The sequence below is a fragment of the Durio zibethinus genome, chromosome 1 (genome assembly GCF_047325235.1).
Source record: "Durio zibethinus cultivar Kanyao isolate XHJ-2024 chromosome 1, ASM4732523v1, whole genome shotgun sequence".
NCBI lineage: Eukaryota > Viridiplantae > Streptophyta > Magnoliopsida > Malvales > Malvaceae > Durio > Durio zibethinus.
In genome coordinates this window covers 38,092,802-38,111,388 of record NC_143162.1, presented here as the reverse complement: position 1 = coordinate 38,111,388, position 18,587 = coordinate 38,092,802, and the positions used below count along the sequence as shown (strand labels likewise).

General features: G+C 34.5%; 3 protein-coding genes across 4 annotated transcripts; 2 read left to right on the top strand and 1 right to left on the bottom strand.

The window, feature by feature from the left end:
* The first annotated feature begins 993 nt into the window (after nt 1-993).
* Nucleotides 994-5,359, top strand: LOC111312888 (uncharacterized). Its single transcript, XM_022913592.2, has 4 exons — nt 994-2,134; nt 2,213-2,385; nt 3,032-3,255; nt 4,046-5,359. The coding sequence occupies exons 1-4, from the start codon at nt 1,231-1,233 to the stop codon at nt 4,800-4,802; spliced, it is 2,058 nt and encodes a 685-aa protein (XP_022769327.2). The 5' UTR covers nt 994-1,230; the 3' UTR covers nt 4,803-5,359.
* Nucleotides 5,360-10,435: 5,076 nt separating this feature from the next.
* On the top strand, nt 10,436-14,793 carry LOC111312889 (serine/threonine-protein kinase BSK1-like). Its single transcript, XM_022913594.2, has 9 exons — nt 10,436-11,223; nt 11,330-11,465; nt 11,798-11,931; nt 12,022-12,127; nt 12,882-12,967; nt 13,429-13,617; nt 13,782-13,946; nt 14,026-14,139; nt 14,291-14,793. Exons 1-9 carry the CDS (start codon nt 10,840-10,842, stop codon nt 14,543-14,545), a joined length of 1,569 nt encoding a protein of 522 aa, XP_022769329.2. The 5' UTR covers nt 10,436-10,839; the 3' UTR covers nt 14,546-14,793.
* Nucleotides 14,794-14,965: 172 nt separating this feature from the next.
* Nucleotides 14,966-18,393, bottom strand: LOC111312890 (ATP-dependent zinc metalloprotease FTSH, chloroplastic). 2 transcript variants are annotated; one of them, XM_022913595.2, is made up of 5 exons: nt 17,000-18,393; nt 16,223-16,469; nt 15,957-16,140; nt 15,507-15,678; nt 14,966-15,408 (listed from the first exon to the last, which is right to left on the bottom strand). In XM_022913595.2, the coding sequence occupies exons 1-5, from the start codon at nt 18,272-18,274 to the stop codon at nt 15,187-15,189; spliced, it is 2,100 nt and encodes a 699-aa protein (XP_022769330.1). In that variant the 5' UTR covers nt 18,275-18,393; the 3' UTR covers nt 14,966-15,186. The 2 variants fall into 2 exon arrangements, with proteins under 2 accessions (XP_022769330.1, XP_089597342.1); XM_089741216.1 differs by having other exon boundaries at nt 15,489-15,678; nt 17,000-18,342.
* Between the last annotated feature and the right edge of the window lie 194 nt (nt 18,394-18,587).

Genomic DNA, 18,587 nt, shown 5'->3' with positions numbered 1-18,587 from the left:
CATCTGCAATTTCTGCCAATAATAATCAGATTAACGCTAGGATTTGGGGGAACTTGCTTTGCCCTGCCCTGATGTAGAGGTAGCCTACAGTCATGTGATGGCAAGACATATTAAAAGAACTTATCTTCAGCTACCATATTTTTATGAGGGCACTAGAAAAAGAATAGCCTTCCCTAGGAATTAGGATTATATAAATAAAAGCTTGGGATGAAAATAAGGACCATGCTTGCATTTCCCACCTTAAGAAAGAAAAATAGCATAAAGAAAAAGGAGAGATCAGACAATAAGACAAAGATTTTGTTGAGTTGGAATTCCATTACAATCTCCGTTGGAGTTACTAGATTCAAAACCCCATCATGGACATGGATTTGTTAAAAGTTTCCTCTCTTGATTCCAAAATTCCTTGGCATTTGAACGTTAAAATTTTCTTTAGTTTCTGCATAAGAATCATTCCTCAAAGCAGGTGAAACGGAATTTACCCAAATGGGTTAAAAGTTCTTACCTCCCTTGAGCCACGCCATCCCCCATTAGTGCTGTAAGGATTCTGCAGAGAGCCATATCCACTTTTTGTTAAACCAATGCTAAAGTAATAAAAGTTAAAAATTTTATTGCCCTTATCATCATGGAGAGAACAAAAAAACAAAAAATAGATGCATGATTTCGCAGTGTAGATGATTTTGAAAAATGGAATTAAACTAGCTTTTGCGTTGTCAAAATCATCATGGTAAAATGGTCTTTTTATAGGAGTTAGACGTTGCAGAAATGATGCACATGGTGCTGAGGTATATTTACTTCAAGTTGCGTATTTTGGAATTGTTCTTCTCTATATTCTATCGTAGTAAAAATTTAAAACAAGTAGGGCATAAATGCAAATTTAAAAGTAGTAGGATCAACAGTGCAAAAAAAGGAAAATATCAAAGAGACGTTATGCCTATCCCGCCACTCCTTTCCTTTTGTATAAATCCCAGTCAACTACTTCCCAGTCTTTACTCCATTTTTTTTTTTTGAATTTCCTTATTCTTATTATTCACGACCAATGCATCTTAAATGTGCCACAAAATTGAAGAAGAATTGACAACGGCTCAGCCTCCATTAATTTCCGTTATTAATTCTGTCTCTGCAGAGCCATTGTCGTTATTTAGAAAGCCATAAAAGAAAATGTTTTCAGGACATTAAAAATCTTGCCTTTGATTTTTCAACTTCTTTTGGGTTCAAGCACGCGTGTCTTTCATGGGCTGCGCCACCTCAAAATTTGACCAGCTTCCGGCTGTCTCTCTATGCCGCGACCGCTGCAACTTTCTCAACGACGCTCTCCAACAAAGCTACGCCCTTGCCGATGCACACGTGGCATACATGCAGTCGCTCAAGACACTTGGCCCCACTTTCCACCATTCTTTCGATCAAAGTCTCAAATCTACGTCCGTCGATGACTCCGCCGTGTCCACCGAGAAACAGCCGAAGCAACCTTCTCCTCTTTCCTCGCCGAACCGTTCTCTCTCGAGTTCAAACTCAGATTCACACATTCAGTTTGATACTGATTCAGAAGAGGATGAGACAGGCAAAGATTTTATTACATCTTTTAACCAAATCCATCCAAATTATCCTAATCACGGAATCCTAACATCATATTCTTTGCCTAATCATAATTATCATGCTAATACATACCAAAACAGCGAATTCAGTGGCTCAGGCTGGAAAACACCGCCACCTCCGGCTCCGAGGAGCGCCGCTTGGGATTACTTGAATTTTTTTGATGAAATTTACGAGAGAAACGAGTTACCTTATTCTTCGAGCAAAGCAGTGAAGAACAAAGAAGGAATTCATGATCTTGAAGCGAATCTAGTAAAACAAATTCATGGAGATGAAAAAAGAGAAGAAAATCCGAGCGGAGAACCTGTTCCAGTAAAGAACGATGATGCAGAGAATAAGAAGAAAGTAGATTCGGAGATGGAGAAGGTTCAAAAGAGGGCTGATTTAAATGAACCGAAAATTCAAAGCGGTAAACAAAGTGTTTCAGAGGTAATGAAAGAATTACAAGTCCTTTTTGAGAAGGCTTCGGAGTCCGGGAATGAAGTTCTGAAAATGTTTGACACTGGAAATTTTCGTTATCATCACAAAAAATCTATTTATCAAGGTATAATTTTAATATTCCCTTGACTAATTGTGGATTTGGAATTTCAGTTGCGTAGTTTTTATGGTTTCTATGATGCAGGTTCTACGAAGATTTTTCATATGATTGCTTCAAATTCATCGGAAACAGAGTCCTTACTATCCAAAGATAAGGTTACTTCTGTGGATAATGATGAGATTGTGAGTTCAGTCAATCTGTCTTCTACTCTGAGGAAACTGTGCATTTGGGAGAAGAAGCTCTATGATGAAGTCAAGGTATGGTCAATAATCAAAGATGCTTTTGAATTTTACTTACCTTTTTCAACTGTTCCTTTTAGTTCATGTTTGAGTGTTGAAAGGGTGAATGAGTTGGTAAATACGAGGCTGATGTACTTAAATCAAAATTTATATTCTTGGTGTTAATACTTTAAAAGCTTAATCTTTTGGGCATCATCATAGTAGTGATCTGTAGAGAGACTAAGACATGTATTATCGAATGATCTGTTTCCAAGTCAGCCGTTTTTTATTTGGATAATCACTTATTTATTGAAAACAGTCATAGCCAGGTGTTTGAATTGTTTGAAATCAACACAGTTTCTGGATTGTGGAAACTTTAAAACTTAAGGGGAAAAAAATTACTCGATTTGATTTAATAGTGATGATTCCTGGAGGTACAATGTTGCACAATGATTTAGGCAGCTCCTATAGGATGCTCTAAATTGGAACCATTATCTTTTTTTCAGGCAGCTCTTTTCCAACCCAATTTTGGAATTCTCCACTAAATTAAGACTGGATGGAAACATATTATCACGAGCATATTGGATTATTGCACAATACTGTTGAATTTGTCTTCCATCTTTTGCCTTTTTTATACAAGGTTTAGTTTTAAAGATGGTGTGCCTTATTTACTTATATTTTGAAGGCTGAGGAAAAGCTGCGTATAATTCATGCAAAGAAGTGTGGACAGATGAAAAGTTTTGATCAGAAGGGTGCTGATGCTCGCAGAGTTGACTCCACACGAACTTTGATTAGGGCCTTATCTACAAAGATGAGAGTTGCAATTCAAGTTATTGACAAGATAGCGATTACTATTAATAAGCTGATGGATGAAGAGTTGTGGCCACAGATCTTTGAACTGATTAACAGGTACATTGCCACTCCAGTAAAATTACGCTGCTTTATGCCGTGCAACTCTCAAGAACATAACGAGAAGACTTGAGAGTACCTCAATATTCAACTTGTCAATCTGCTGATATTACATTCACTTCGCTAGTAATAATAGATTATAAGGAGGACGGCGGCTGACCTCCTATTGCAAGCAAATAGCACCTATTAGTCCATTTGTTTTAAAAAGGAATAAAGGCCCAATAAATAATGATTCCTTATTAACAAATATGGGCTGGATGGAGTCTCGTCACTAAAGTTCTACGAAAGAGATTAATTAGGTTGGATTGACTTGAATTCACATTAGGAGGCTTTTGCAACTACCACCAATCTTTTCCTAGATATACTTTTAACTGATTTATTTATCATAATTCTCCCATTAATTAGATTATTTGAGCTCTCAACAGCTCCTAAGTCGTTGCTAGGTTTAGATACACTGTAGAGACTGCAGATTCTGGTTAGGATATCAGGAATAAGTGGAGTCACTGATAACCAAGAAAATGGCCTGATAATGGACCATTTTGACTTTGAAGAGAAACCTTAGATTCTGTGGAAGCATCAAAATTCACATGGTTGTCAGTTAATGTTGAAATTCAGGATTATGGAAATCAGTCTCCAGGGAACTAAACTGGGATGGGGGAAAATGAGGCAAATTCTGGAGATAAGATTATTTTCTTTTTTTTTTTCTTTTTCATTTATGAAGTGACATGAAACGCTTGATTTTCTGAAGTTGGTTGAATAAAGGTGGCTAACTGCAATTTACTTGTTTTAGATTGTTTGGAATGTGGAAGGTAATGCTAGAATGCCACAGCTGTCAGTGCCAAAAGGTTATGGAAGCCAAATGTTTGGATGTCATTGCTCTGAATGGAAAGCTTAACGACGCTCATCTTGAAGTGGCAATAAAACTAAAGCTTGAGCTTCGAAACTGGAGCCTTAGCTTCTCTAGTTGGATTGAAGCCCAGAGGGGCTATGTTAAAGCTTTGAATGGTTGGCTACGAAGATGTCTCCGATATGAACCCGAGGAAACAGCAGACGGTGTATCACCTTTTTCTCCTGGTAGATGGGAGGTACCCCCTGTATTTGTGATCGTTAACCAGTGGTCGGAAGCCATGGATAAACTGTCAGCGGAGGAAGTAGTCGAAGGGATGCACGGACTTTTCATGAGCATAAACCAAGTGCTGGAACAGCATAATGCAGATCTGCAACAAAGGATTATTGCTGATAAGGATATGGAAAGAAAAGTAAAGATCTTGGAAAAAGAGGAGCAAAAGATGAAAAAAATGATGCAAGCTCGAGTGAAAAAGATGACACTGTTGGCAAGGGAAGAAAGTGCTGCCCTTTTACCTAGAGAAACCACACGTGGCAGTGATATTAAGGATGCTACTAGTTTACAGTATGGTCTAAAGCAGATTTTCATTGCAATGGAAAAGCATGCTACCCAGTCCAGGCAAGCTTACGAGGAGCTTCAAAAATACATTGAAGAGGGCAGGGCCAGCCAAGATAACCCCGAATGTCTTTATCATGGTTAAGGACTTTAGGTACACGGCCTGCTAAATTACGTAATTATGAAGGGTTAATTATTATTAGTTGAAAGAGCTTATTGATCATTTGTGGTTTTGTCAGCATAATTATCCCTAAATTTCCTTGTGATGTCATTTCCCGAGTCACATCTGTGCAGCCTGATGGTTCTGAATGCTGAGGGTACTTACCTATTGCCTTCCATTTCTGAAAGTCAACTATCTGAATTCTAAAGCAATGGTCCGTAGGCAGCTTCAACCCCATTTGTCGTTTTTGTTAAGATAAGGTTTTGAATTTTGGGTTGAGCAATATTTGATAAAAGCATCCATCCTTATCGTCATCAGCTGCAGGTTTATCGTTTAAAAGTTGCCAAGCCGCTAAATGAAAAAAAGCTCACACTGTTATCTAGTTTTAAGTGTCATATTCATTATATAGGGTCCTAATTTCTCGTGATATGCTTGATTGTATTTTGTCTCAGAATTTTACCAATGTGCTTTGTTAGCGACTTTCGACATTAGCTGCACTGTATCCTTGCCAGCATATTATTAATTTATTATTTTTTGTTACAGTTTTCAGCCTTCATTGTTGGTTCAGTAGAGTTATAGACTGTTGCAGGGAGATTGGTCCTTGGTCGTTAATTGGTACCGTTCATAGGAAGTCAAATTTCCACTCATAACACTGAAAAGAAATTCCCCTGCCTGCCAGGTCAGGTTTTAAGAAGTTTTTCTATTGATGCATTAAAGCTGAATACATACAAATACCTGAGTACATAAGCTTATAATTGGAGAATTTGAAAGGGAAAGGCATCAGAATTGAAGTAGGCCAGGCGTTTTGAATCCACGCACGCGGTTTATGATTATGGATATCCCATCTTTGGACATATCTTTGCTAAGCTTCAAGATGTGGCCGAAAAGGCAAAAGGGCAAAAAAAAGCTGTCAAATTGCAAAGCATAGTCGCTTTGCAACAAGGAAAGTTGAAAGGGATTGAGACCTATACTTTTTGACTTTGCTTAATATCATTCGAGAAAAGCAAATCCCACACGTTTTATGCCGTTGTAGAGGTAAATGCAAGTGTCAAAATGTCGGCTTAACCCCCAAAAAAAATTGCTACCAAAATTAATCTTGGCATAGAATTTATTTGACTGTGCAGATAATTTTGGCCCTTTACGACTGGAGCTCGATTCCTAGTCTCAACCAATTCGAAGTATAAATATCACAGGCTAATGGTTATGGTTGTCGATTTTTTTTTTATTTTTTTATTTTATAAGGACCTCAAGAAGTTAACGATGTTGCGTTCCGCTGCATTAGACCATTGTTTCATCCTCTGTTACGTGATGGCGCATCATTAGAAGCTAGACTATATATGTTGTTGATTCCGATTGTCAACTTTTCCATTCTCTTTCTCTGGTTGTCTCCATCGCTCGCAGCTTTCCGTGACTTCTCCCTACAATGAGATCTCTCTCTTTTCTCCTTCATTCGCATTCCTAAAATTCTTTCTGTTTCTAAGTTCTTTTCCCACTTTGCTGTAAGCGTTATCCTCGTCTTCTCAAATTATCCTACAATTTTCATATGTAGCCATTAGTATTTTTCTAAAAAAAGAAAGAAATATGTTTTAGCAGATAATTGAAAATTTTTATGGTTTTTAAAGGTTGAAAAAAAACAAAAAACTAGAATTTCATTCCCTGCCGCCACATTTCTTGTGAAATATACAATAGATTTTCATTAACATGCATATTTTCCTCTTAATACTAGTCTTAATGCATACCCAACAAATAAACGATTAATTTTTTTTGGAAATAGTGATTAAGTTTAATAAGAAATTTGATGGAGATTTTTTTAAAATTATCTAGATAATATTTGACGGAGAAGAAAGCTTATAAAAAAAGGAATTCTAAAATGAAAGAAAATTTTTATAGGTAAATTAGTATTTTCATAAACAGTGAGAGTTTTTATAAAGTTATGTATGAGAGTTATAAAATTTTATTAAGATAAATATTTCATAAAATTAAAGGAAATTGAAAAAAAAAATTTATGAACATGTATATTTGGTTGGATTAGAAAAATAAAATAAAATGAAAGGATTCATATAAGCAAAGTGAGCCACATAGGTACTGTAAACATTGTTTAGGTTGATTGATTTGTATATTTGAGATTTGGTTGTGAGATTGAATGTTTAATTTGATTTATTTATAATTTTTTAATAACTAATGAATTTTTTTATGGGTATAAGTCACTTTGGATTAAATTAAATCATATTCAATTATTGTTTCTTGTACAAAATGATTGATAAATTGATTATGTCTTAACTTATTTGATTGTTCTATTAATTGATAGCTTTTGCCTACAATTTTATCACGTAAATGTTATTATACATAATGAATGATTATTTAAAGATATAAAAGAGAAAAGAATCATGAAAATTTTAAGGAAACAAAAATTTGTTTTTAGAAGAGAGAAATATATGTGGAAAAGTGCACTAACACAAATATTGATTCAATTTTACTTTCAAGAAGAAAACAAAAAGAAAAACAATATATCATATTCAGACGTGTATGTCATATTACTATAATGTGTTTTTCATATACATAATTTTGTCAGCTCTACGGCAATTTATTTAGTTCAAGGGACCAATTTAATCATTTTAAATTATATATTAATATATAAGTTGATTTATTAAGGCTAATGCAAAATTAATTATCTTATCTATATTAAAAATCTAGACTTAGATATATATAATTAATTAGTTTATGATCCGTGCAATGCACAGATTAATTTTATTTATCACTTAAAATATTTTTAAATTTATGAAATTATTAATTAAAATTTATTACTACGAACAAGTTGAAAATATTATATTAAAATATCTTTCAATAATTAAACATCAATTCACAATAAAATATTTATGTAATCAATAGATTAAAAAAATTACTTTGGATTCAAAAGAAATTTCTTTGGAATATAATTGATTCCCACTTCTAAATTTATGTGATTTCAAAACCAATAATTAATGCAAGAGACCTACTTAAATTACAAAAACTTATAAAAACCTATTTAAATTACAAAATAATAAAAATAATCTAGAAATTCTTGAATTGAAAATATTTATTGATTAAGCAAAATTTACTATCATTACCTTCACAAAAAATAATATTTTGTAGCTTAATATTCATATGTACAATTCATGTTATCACCTTTTTTTACTTAAGAAAAAATATGTTAATATAAAAATTAAAAAAATAAATATTTAAAAATTTTAATATAGTAACAATAATAATAATAATTATTATTCTCTTTATTTTATTTTTGTTTTCCATTTTTCATTCAACGAAACATTATAATAAAAAGAACCTTACATGTTAAAAATCATTATCAAGAAATTTTATATGTCCAAAAAATAAGTAGTAAGATTAATGACTAACCAATTATTTGGCACCTAAGTAGAATCTTCACATAGAGCAGGGTTTTACAAAGTTAAACTCAACACATAATATTAAAAATCTAACGAATGAAATGCATATATATTATCTATAAATTATATAAAACCAATTTATTTATTCAATGATTTTTTCTTGACATAAAAAATATATATCGAAAAATTGTTTTAGTGTTTGAAAACTATGATATTGATAAAAAAATAATTAAATTAATTAAAAAATGTGAAGCAAATAAAAAAAAAAGTTAAAAATAAACAATAGTGTTAGAAAATAAAATTAGCTTAAAATAGAATCGACATACCTTAACTTAATTATAATATTAATCAAATCATTGAAAAAAATTAAGAAATTTGAGTTAAAAATAATTTAAATAAAAATAATAGACTTGTAGGATTATTAGATATGAAAATACATACTTCATATTTTATTTATAATAAATGCAAATTCAATCGAAAAAATATTAAAAGATTTTGAAAGTATAAAAGATATAATAAGTGATTTTAATTTTTTTGAATTTTAAAAAATATCAAATATTAAAAGATTATGAGAAAATTTATGAAAATATTGAAAAGTTCAAATTTAAAAGAGATATATGTATATTATTGAAAATTTTTATTTTAAAAGAAATATATCTAAATTATATTTAATTTTTATGCTTCACATGTAATTAATTCAAATATTTAAAGTAATATACATAGAAAAAGGTACAAAAGTTAGTAAAATTATAATGATTTAATCAAAAAATATTTGATATTAAAAAGTTAGCATTTGAATTTTGGATTTAATATATATTGATGATAAGGTTTAGTTGAGATTTTTTGTGATTTAAATTAAGTTAAAGTTTATATAAAATTGAAATATTGGATAAACTTTATTTTTAAAATTTTTTGATAAGTAAATAAAATTAAAAAATTATCTTATGCATAGATTGTAAATATAAGTGATCATGTAAAAATATTTATTTGATCATATATTTAAAATTATTTTATGTGTCATAAAAATAAATTATACGAGTAAATCTTATAAAATATTTTTATATATTATAATATAATATTATATATGATTCAAGTATTTAAAGAAGTATGACTGTATATTTGTTCCGTCTCTTTGTGAACGGCGAAACAAGTACTACGTTCACAACAGGTTGAGTGTCGGTTGAAGAAATTTCTCTCAAACTGCTTAAAATTTTTCCAAAAATTACATTGGGCCTTTTAAGGAAAATAAGTAAATAGAGTTGGAGAGCTTATACTATTAGTATTATTACTTAGGTTAATAGGTAAGATGAGATTATTTTATGATGCATTAAACTAGGTTGAAAAGAAAGCAGAAAACTGTGTTAGCGTACAGCTGGCGTAAGCTGTGGTGTAGCAAAACTGATGTCATTGCAAATGCAAGGGTCACGTGTGAAACACATAAAATAAAAAACTCCAAAATCTCACGATTATTTGGAATACATATAATTTAAAACTACGTTATATTTAACTATTATTAATCATTGTTAATCTAATCCGAAAGATTACGGTATTACTATGCATAATTTAGTATCATCGCAGTGACATAGAACTCAATTAATAAACCGCTAATAATTGGTTAAAGATAGAATTAATATTTTTAAGCAATAATGATTATTTGGCGAAAATATATAATATTATATAAATTTAAATCATATTTGATATATAAAATTAAAACAAAATAAAATAAAATAAAATTATAACTAAGATTATATTAAATAATATTATCTTATTTTTTATATGATATATATAAAAATTAAAATAATATAATTTATTTATTGATCAAAATTATTTTATTTTAAAATTTATTTAATTTAAGTTATTAATATAATTTTTCATAATAATAAAATATATAAATTTAATATTATAAATTAAAAATAAATTTTTATTTTTTTAAAAGATAAAATTATCCTATTGATATAAAATATTCAATCCGTTGAATAGTTCAATCATTTTATTTAAATATATAATAAATATATAATAAAATAATTAATATTTTGTTTTTTAATTAATCTTAAATATTTATAGGAACAAAATCATAAACATTTGTCGAGAAAAAAAGAAAAGCAAAAGGTATGTCCGTACGAAGTAGGGAAAGAACAGAAATCTAAAATATCGCGAGAAAGGAAAATGAGACGTTAATAGTCACTGTTTTGATAAGCACAAAAACACCCTCCTAGCACGTAAAAAGGACAACTCAAAAGTAATTAAAAAAAATGTAGAGAGGGACGGAGGCTTTATCGGTGCAGAAAAGAGATGACGGAGAGAGAGAGAGAGAGAGAGAAAAGAGAGAGAGAGAGAGAGAGAGAGAGAAACAGAGAACGAAAACAAAAAAAGACAGGAAATGAGAAGAAAGAGAAAACCACCTTCTCACTCTTTAGATTTCTATTTCTCTCTCTCTGTCTCCCTCACTCCACACGAGTGCCTCTCCCTCACAGCTCCGAAAGCTCCCTCCCTCTTTGATTATTATATAGTTATTTCATAAGAACAAAATTATATATAATTAAAAAAAAAAAGGGAAGAAGAAGAAGAAGAAGAAGGGGAGGGGGAATCTCCTTTATGGTTGTATATTTAGTCGTTTGAGTCAACTCAACCCCTGAGTTATGGGCTGCTGCGAATCGTCCTTTATCAGAGGACGCGACTCACACCACAAAACCAATCACAACCACCACCACAACAGCAACAGCAACAGCAACAACAACGACGACAACCGTCTCACTCAAACTAACAACGGCCCTCCTCAGCCCTCCAACGGAACGAATTCCCTCGCTGGTGGGGCCGGGGGCGTCCCTGGTTTCTCGGAGTTCTCTCTTGCTGAGCTTAAGGTTGCCACCAATAACTTCAGCTCCGATTTTATCGTATCTGAAAGCGGTGAAAAGGCCCCCAATGTGGTCTACAAAGGTCGCCTCCAAAACGACAATAATCGCCGTTGGATCGCCATCAAGAAATTCACCAAATTAGCCTGGCCCGATCCGAAACAATTCGCCGTATGTTTTTTTCCGCAAATCATTTAAACATTTCCTTTTTTAGGGTTTTTTTTTTCCTTCCATTCAGCTAATATTCATTGTTTTTATTTCTTGTCTTTCCTGAAAGGATGAAGCGTGGGGTGTGGGAAAGCTGAGACATAATACACTGGCGAATCTGATTGGGTATTGCTGCGATGGTGACGAGAGATTGCTTGTTGCTGAGTACATGCCCAATGATACCCTTGCAAAGCATTTATTTCACTGTATGTTCCAATTTTATCTTTCATTTCTTTTTCTGAACAAAAGCAAATTTAATTTAATTTAATTCAATTTAACTGCAATTATTACTTCGTCTGGCCTAATTGTGTTGGGTTTTTATTGACGTGTTTCATTAAATTTGTTTCCACACTACTTAATTCTCAACCAGTTAGATCCTGCATAATATTATCTAAATTCTTATTTTTCAAGTAATGCAAATGCCATCATATTGTATTGCCATATTGTCTGATGGAACCATAATTTTTGGTTTACTCTTTCCTTTTCATGTTTTCATTTTTGGCTTGAAGACAATTTCAGTTCTTTATTTGCTTGACAGGGGAGAACCAGACTATCGAGTGGGCCATGCGGTTGAGAGTTGCTTTGTATATAGCGGAAGCATTAGATTATTGTAGTAATGAAGGTCATCCATTGTACCATGATTTGAATGCATATAGGGTTCTCTTTGATGAGGTGTTGCAACAAATCCCTGTTTTTATGGTACTGGTATTTGTTATGATCTATTCTAGACCGAATTGGTAACTTTATTAATGGTTCTGGCAGAATGGTGATCCTCGACTTTCATGTTTTGGCCTGATCAAGAACAGTAGGGATGGGAAAAGTTATAGTACCAATCTTGCATATACTCCTCCTGAGTACCTAAGAAATGGTAACTGCTTTTTGCTCAATACTCATTTTATTTTGTTCTATAATTTCTTTCTCTGCCCTCATTAAGAAAAAGAAAACAATCTTCCTTAGCCTTGTTGTTGTATGTATCTTTTGGTGTGTATGTAGAACTTAGTCATTTAGTCAATTGTTTTGAAATGTTTAGATTAGTATTATCATTCATATTTTCTGATAAGATAGAGGGAAGGAGCCTTGACAGAATTTTATGCAAAACTACATAAACAGACTTTTTGCTCACACCTGTAGTAAGTGAGTGATCTCTTTCAAATTAAATATGTTGATATGTCGGTTTTGAAAGTGAATCGAACATGTTTAAAGTTACCTTGATAGATTTTGTGAGACTTACTGCCATCAATTCATCTTTACGAAATATGTGAAGGTGGGATGTTTGTGATGCTGGACGTGTTAGGCCACCAGTGGATCTACTTTTTATTTTTCTAAAGTAGCTAGCTTTGAAAAAATTGGGAGCAATAGCAAGTTTAAGGGACCAGTAAAAGTTTCCTTTATTTCAGATATTTATAGATGATCATAATGCATTAAGCTTCTGTGGATTCCAAGCTGTGCAACAGTGTAATTTGTGAAAAATAAAGTGAACTAAGTCTATCATGGAAAATTTATTATTTAAAGATTTGAAGGATATAGGATTGATAATTTTCACCATGATTAGTTGTCTGGGAAGCGTTCTTGTCTTGAATGGTCAATTCTGATTGATTAATTTATTAACATCTTTGCTCTAGGAAGGGTCACTCCTGAAAGTGTTATATTCAGCTTTGGAACTGTCCTTTTGGATCTTCTAAGTGGAAAGCACATTCCTCCAAGTCGTGTAAGTAATTATCTTTTTAGTATTCTTCCTTTGCTTGTAAAGCTCTAATGGGCATATATAATTAAGTGATTCTACTACTTCAGCTGCATATAATGTTGTGGTTAAACATAGGGTGGGATAACTAAGGGAAAATTTTATAGTCATTCAGAACTGGGTTCTTATTTAAATGTGTTGGATATTTGGGCACCAAGGATTTGTGATTTCTCACAGATGTTCTGATTAGAACTATATGCCTTTGGCTTTGCTTTGATATAATACATCATTCAATTCTTGGATCTGATGACTCCACCTGATTTATATATGAAGATTCTTCATGAAGAGTAAGGGATAAAAATATCCTTTCTGTTGCGACTTGATTTTTCCTATTTTTACTTCTAGCTTCTGCTTATTGATCCAAAGTTGTAATTTTTGAAGTATTATTTTTTTACAAAAATCTTTATTCATATTTTATTTGCATGCAGGCTCTTGATATGATACGGGGAAAAAATATTCTTCTTTTGATGGATTCACATCTAGAGGGAAACTTTTCAACTGAAGAGGCAACAGTGGTCTTTGATCTTGCCTCACGATGTTTGCAAAATGAACCAATGGAGCGGCCAAATACCAAAGATCTTATGACTACACTTGCTCCGTTGCAAAATAAACCTGATGTGAGCTGTCTTTCATACTCCTTCACTTTCCCTCCAAATTGCCTCATTTTTCCTTCTTGGATGTTCATTTAAGGAAATCTTGTTTTGCATTTGCAGTTATGTTCTTATGAAGGAGAGAATTTGTATTTTATCAGACTCTAAGGATCTTGAGTCTTCATTTTCAGGTTCCATCTTATGTGATGTTGGGAATTCCCAAGCATGAGGAGGGTCCTCCTACTCCTCAGCACCCTCTCTCTCCAATGGGTGATGCCTGTTCTCGGATGGATCTCACAGCTATCCATCAAATTTTGGTAATGACACATTACAAAGATGATGAAGGAACAAATGAGGTAATTGGATTGTACAAATAATTTGGGGATGCGTATCTATCATGTGGTGCTAAATCCCTTTTGATATGAACTGGTTCAGCTATCCTTTCAAGAGTGGACTCAACAAATGAGAGATATGTTGGAGGCAAGAAAGCGTGGAGATGTAGCATTTCGCGACAAGGATTTTAAAACTGCTATAGAGTGTTATTCTCAGGTATACATTCCATTTCTTACTGGGATGATGAGATGTATGGTCCCAAAAGGCGTATTCCCTGTTAACCCAATCGATATACTTAATGATCCCAAAAGCTAGTAGCATTTTTATGCATTAATGGTTGGTTAATTTGATCCCATTTTATTTGCAGTTCATAGATGTTGGAACCATGGTTTCTCCAACTGTGTATGCACGAAGAAGTCTTTGTCATCTGCTCTGTGATCAGCCAGATGCTGCCCTACGAGATGCAATGCAAGCGCAATGTGTATACCCTGACTGGTCGACAGCATTTTACATGCAGGCTGTTGCCCTTGCCAAGCTAGACATGCACAAGGATGCAGCTGACATGTTGAATGAAGCTGCTGCACTAGAAGAAAAAAGGCAACGGGGAGGGAAAGGATCTTGAGAAGTTCAAGTTGTGGCTGTGTAATATTCTTTTGTAAGGGGCTTAGATCAATTGTTGTGGATGTGGTTGTAACCAAACATGTGAGATTCATGGGATAATGAAAAATTGGAATTGTGGTTTCCGTCCAAATATTGCATGTGCTATCGAGGGAGCCCCTTGTTCTACGCTGACAGCTCTATTGGGACTGACATAGCCACTCTTTTTTATTTTTGTGTGATTTTAATGAAATAATTCACTTGCTGGTGTCATTTTTTTTTCTTCCGTAATCTCATGGAAATGTTTCTGAGGAAAACGCCAAAAAAGAAGAAAAGCAAGGTGCATCCGTGCAAATGAACCTCATAGTGAAGTGTCGCTAAGCTAATTGAGCGTACAGGGTTTTCCAAATACTACAAAAAGCTTCACAAACTGTGAAAATGTTAGTGAAGCCATAACGTTACCCATTTCTTATTCTTTCATGACTAAATTTAATAACAAAAAAAAAATGCCACTGCTCCAATTTTTCATTGCCACATCATAATTTCAATATTAAATATGCCAGTGGCACCAACCATTGGGTAACTCTTGCTGCCTTTTCGAGCATGAGATTTTTCCAAATGAAAGTATACAGATCAATTTGAACATTTAATAATTGTACCGAGGACTCAATGGACATATAGCTCAGCTTTTCCATCGATGAAGAGGCTCATGAACTCTTCTCCATCAACAGTTTCTTTCTCTATCAGAAGTTGAGCAAGCTTGTGGAGAATGTCAATGTGGGTTGTGATTATCTGTTTTGCCCTTTTATATGCAGTCTCTACTAGATCCCTTACCTCAGCATCTACCACATCCGCAGTTGCCATGGAGTAGTCTTTTTGAGAAGACATCTAGAATGGAATTCCGAGTCAGATTATGTAAAAAGCAACAACAGAATGTAGGATAACAGTGTAACTGTTTTAGTAATTACCACATTTAAGAATATCACCTGTTGACCTAGGAAAGGATTTCCACCAGGTCCACCAATGGCAACTTGTCCAATCTTTTTGCTGAATCCAAATCTTTCAACCATCTGCCTTGCCACTCTTGATACTTGCATAAAGTCATTTGATGCTCCTGTTGTCACATTTTCCTCACCAAAGATTACTTCTTCGGCAATCCTGCACAAGTAATGAGAAGAAAGCTCCTTGAATAAGATTATAAGACAGATAGACTAGAAAGATTCAGGCAACCACCCGATAATGTTCTTGCAGTACCTACTGCTGGTGACAGATTTTAGAACTAAAAATGTTGGTCATCTTTAAAATATGATTTAGTTCTACACAAGAATTTTAACTGATCACCCTATCTCATCCAGCATCAAATGCAGCCTAAGATTAAGGTTGGGCATACTCCTCATACCAATTTTTAAGGCCGATATAAAACTTCAATAACTAACCTTCCACCTAGTGCAACAGCCATCTGGTTCTCTAGGTAGCTTCTGCTGTAGAGTCCAGATTCAAGCCTCTCTTCACTTGGAGCAAAGAAGGTAAGGCCACCAGCTTGACCACGAGGAATAATAGAAATCTTGGCTACAGGATCATATTCAGGCATAAGCGCACCAACTAAAGCATGGCCAGCCTCTGCAAATTGGAGTGCTTACAGAAAGTCAATTACCCAGGATCAAATCATAGACAACGTAAAAACCAGGGAACCAATGCATACCATGATAGGCAACCAACTTCTTCTTCTCTTCTGAGACAACAGCATTTTTCTTCTCTGGTCCAGCAATGATCCTCTCTAGAGCATCAGATATCTCATCTTTGCTTATTTCCTTGAGGTCACGCCTGGCGGCAAGAATGGCAGCTTCATTCATCAGGTTTTGCAAATCAGCTCCTGTGAAACCCGGGGTTCTCCTTGCAATCTTCTCAAAGTCTACGTCCTTTGCAAGTGCTTTTCCTCTAGAGTGCACCTGCAAATATCAAAGAGCATGCATGGAGAAAGAATCAATAAAAGGGTCAAAGATGAGCAACTCAACAATGAAGTTGAGGACAACAGCATAATGTTGGATAAATGTGAGAAAAATCAAGTTTGAACAAGATTATGCTATTAGAGCAACAGGTTTCCTGAAAAGAAAGAAAAAACAAAGATCTTCTATGTTCTTAACTTCTAAGGCTGGAGAAGTTAATTTCCTAACAAGTCGCAATGTAATACTGGAAAGCTTACTAGGAAATAGAAACCCTGCTACCTAAGAAGGCATAAGAAGTTTAGAGCACAACAAAGGACCAAGCAAATGGTTGACCACCAATTTGCAAGCTACTGAAAGATTTCAATGATAAGCAATTTATGATACTCTTGCAATTCTAATTGAAAGAGAACTGGAAACCTCACTGTGATGTCACAACTCAAATATTATTTTCCAAGTGGACGCAATCATTTTACTCAAATATGCCAACTACATTAAAAATAATCAAGTAAGCAATGAGTTGATAAAAGGCTAACCTGAAGAATCTTTACTCTCCCAGCAACATCAGGCCGATCAACTGTAACCTGTCGGTCAAACCTACCGGGCCTCAATAAAGCCGCATCAAGAACATCCGGTCTGTTAGTTGCTGCCAAAACAATGACACCGGAATTTCCCGAAAATCCATCCATCTCAGTCAACAACTGATTAATCGTCTGCTCTCTCTCATCATTTCCTCCTCCAAGACCCGCTCCTCTTTGTCTCCCAACAGCATCAATCTCATCTATGAATACAATGCAAGGCGCCTTCGATTTTGCCTTATCGAATAAATCCCTTACTCTGGACGCACCTACTCCGACAAACAACTCTACAAACTCTGAAGCAGCGCATGAGAAAAACGGTACCCCGGCTTCTCCTGCTACTGCTCTAGCCAATAGCGTCTTTCCAGTACCAGGAGGACCTACCAATAAACAACCTTTTGGGATTTTAGCTCCTAAAGCTGTGTACTTGTCTGGGTTCTTCAAGAAATCAACAACTTCTTGGAGTTCCAATTTTGCCTGGTCAGCTCCAGCTACGTCAGCAAAGGTAACTCCAGTCTCTGGCACTTCCTGGAACTTGGATTTGGACCGTCCAAAATCCATAGGTCCACCAAGCCCGCCAGGGCCACCTGGCCCACCTTGAGCCCGACGAAAGAGGAAGAACAATCCGGCAAAGGCAAGGAAGGGGAAAAGCAAATTCCCAATAAAATTGAAAAGCCCATTACCAGAATCACCCTCGGATACCGAAATATCGACGCCATTCATAGCTAAAATGTCAATAAGGTCAGGGTCATTGGGGACAATCACGGTGGCTCGACGGCCGTCAACGGCGGTGAGTTGGAGGGCAGAACCGTCTTTGCTGAACCTGACTCTCTCCACTTTCCCCTTTTTGACCGCGTTCAAGAACTCGCTGTACCTCCATTGACTGCCTTCCGGAAGATCAGAGGATTGAGATTGAGGCTTGGGAGCAGTTAGGAGGAGGTTTTGAGAGAAGGGTGACTGGTTCGATGCGCTTGGCTTGGTTGGTAGGGCTTCGATTACGGGTGGGGGTGTGGGTGGGGCGTTATCAACCGCTAGTGCTTGTGGGGTTACTGAAGAGAAGAGTAAGGCAGCTAGAGTGGCATGAGATTGGAGGGCTTTCAAGGTTTGTTTTGAATTGGATTGCTTTTTGAGGATAGATTGAGTTACCTGGAACTTTCTTGTTGTTTTTGGAGTTGGGGGAGACAGTAAGAGTTGGGTTGCAAAGAAGTTTGATGAGAGCAAGGAGCTAGCCATTGATGGCAAATGAGAGCTGAGAGTTAAACTATCAGTTTCTGTTACTACAGTTATGTACTATGGTTTGGTCTGGGTTTCTCTTTTTTACTTGCAGTGGATGAAATTAGGTATGGAAATTCAACCCGATCCGAATTTTGATCCGACCCGATCTTATGAGATAGAATTTTTTTTGAATTTCGGGTTTCGAATCGAATAATATTAAAAAATAATTGAAATTGGGTCGGGATTGAATTTTAGGCATATCCGATCTTATTCGATCCGATATTATTAAAAAATTATTTTTTAATTATTTATTTATATATATATTTATATA

Excerpts from the sequence above, each read along its gene's own strand:
- LOC111312890 (XM_089741216.1), bottom strand. The coding sequence starts at position 18,274 with ATGGCTAGCTCCTTGCTCTCATCAAACTTCTTTGCAACCCAACTCTTA. Across the intron at positions 16,470-16,999 it reads GGAGAGTAAAGATTCTTCAG|GTGCACTCTAGAGGAAAAGC; the intron begins GTTAGCCTTTTA and ends TGATATTTGCAG. Across the intron at positions 16,141-16,222 it reads GAAGTTGGTTGCCTATCATG|AGGCTGGCCATGCTTTAGTT; the intron begins GTATGCATTGGT and ends TCCAATTTGCAG.
- LOC111312889 (XM_022913594.2), top strand. The coding sequence starts at position 10,840 with ATGGGCTGCTGCGAATCGTCCTTTATCAGAGGACGCGACTCACACCAC. Across the intron at positions 11,932-12,021 it reads ATAGGGTTCTCTTTGATGAG|AATGGTGATCCTCGACTTTC; the intron begins GTGTTGCAACAA and ends TGGTTCTGGCAG. Across the intron at positions 12,968-13,428 it reads AGCACATTCCTCCAAGTCGT|GCTCTTGATATGATACGGGG; the intron begins GTAAGTAATTAT and ends ATTTGCATGCAG.
- LOC111312888 (XM_022913592.2), top strand. The coding sequence starts at position 1,231 with ATGGGCTGCGCCACCTCAAAATTTGACCAGCTTCCGGCTGTCTCTCTA. Across the intron at positions 2,386-3,031 it reads AGCTCTATGATGAAGTCAAG|GCTGAGGAAAAGCTGCGTAT; the intron begins GTATGGTCAATA and ends TATATTTTGAAG. Across the intron at positions 3,256-4,045 it reads ATCTTTGAACTGATTAACAG|ATTGTTTGGAATGTGGAAGG; the intron begins GTACATTGCCAC and ends TACTTGTTTTAG.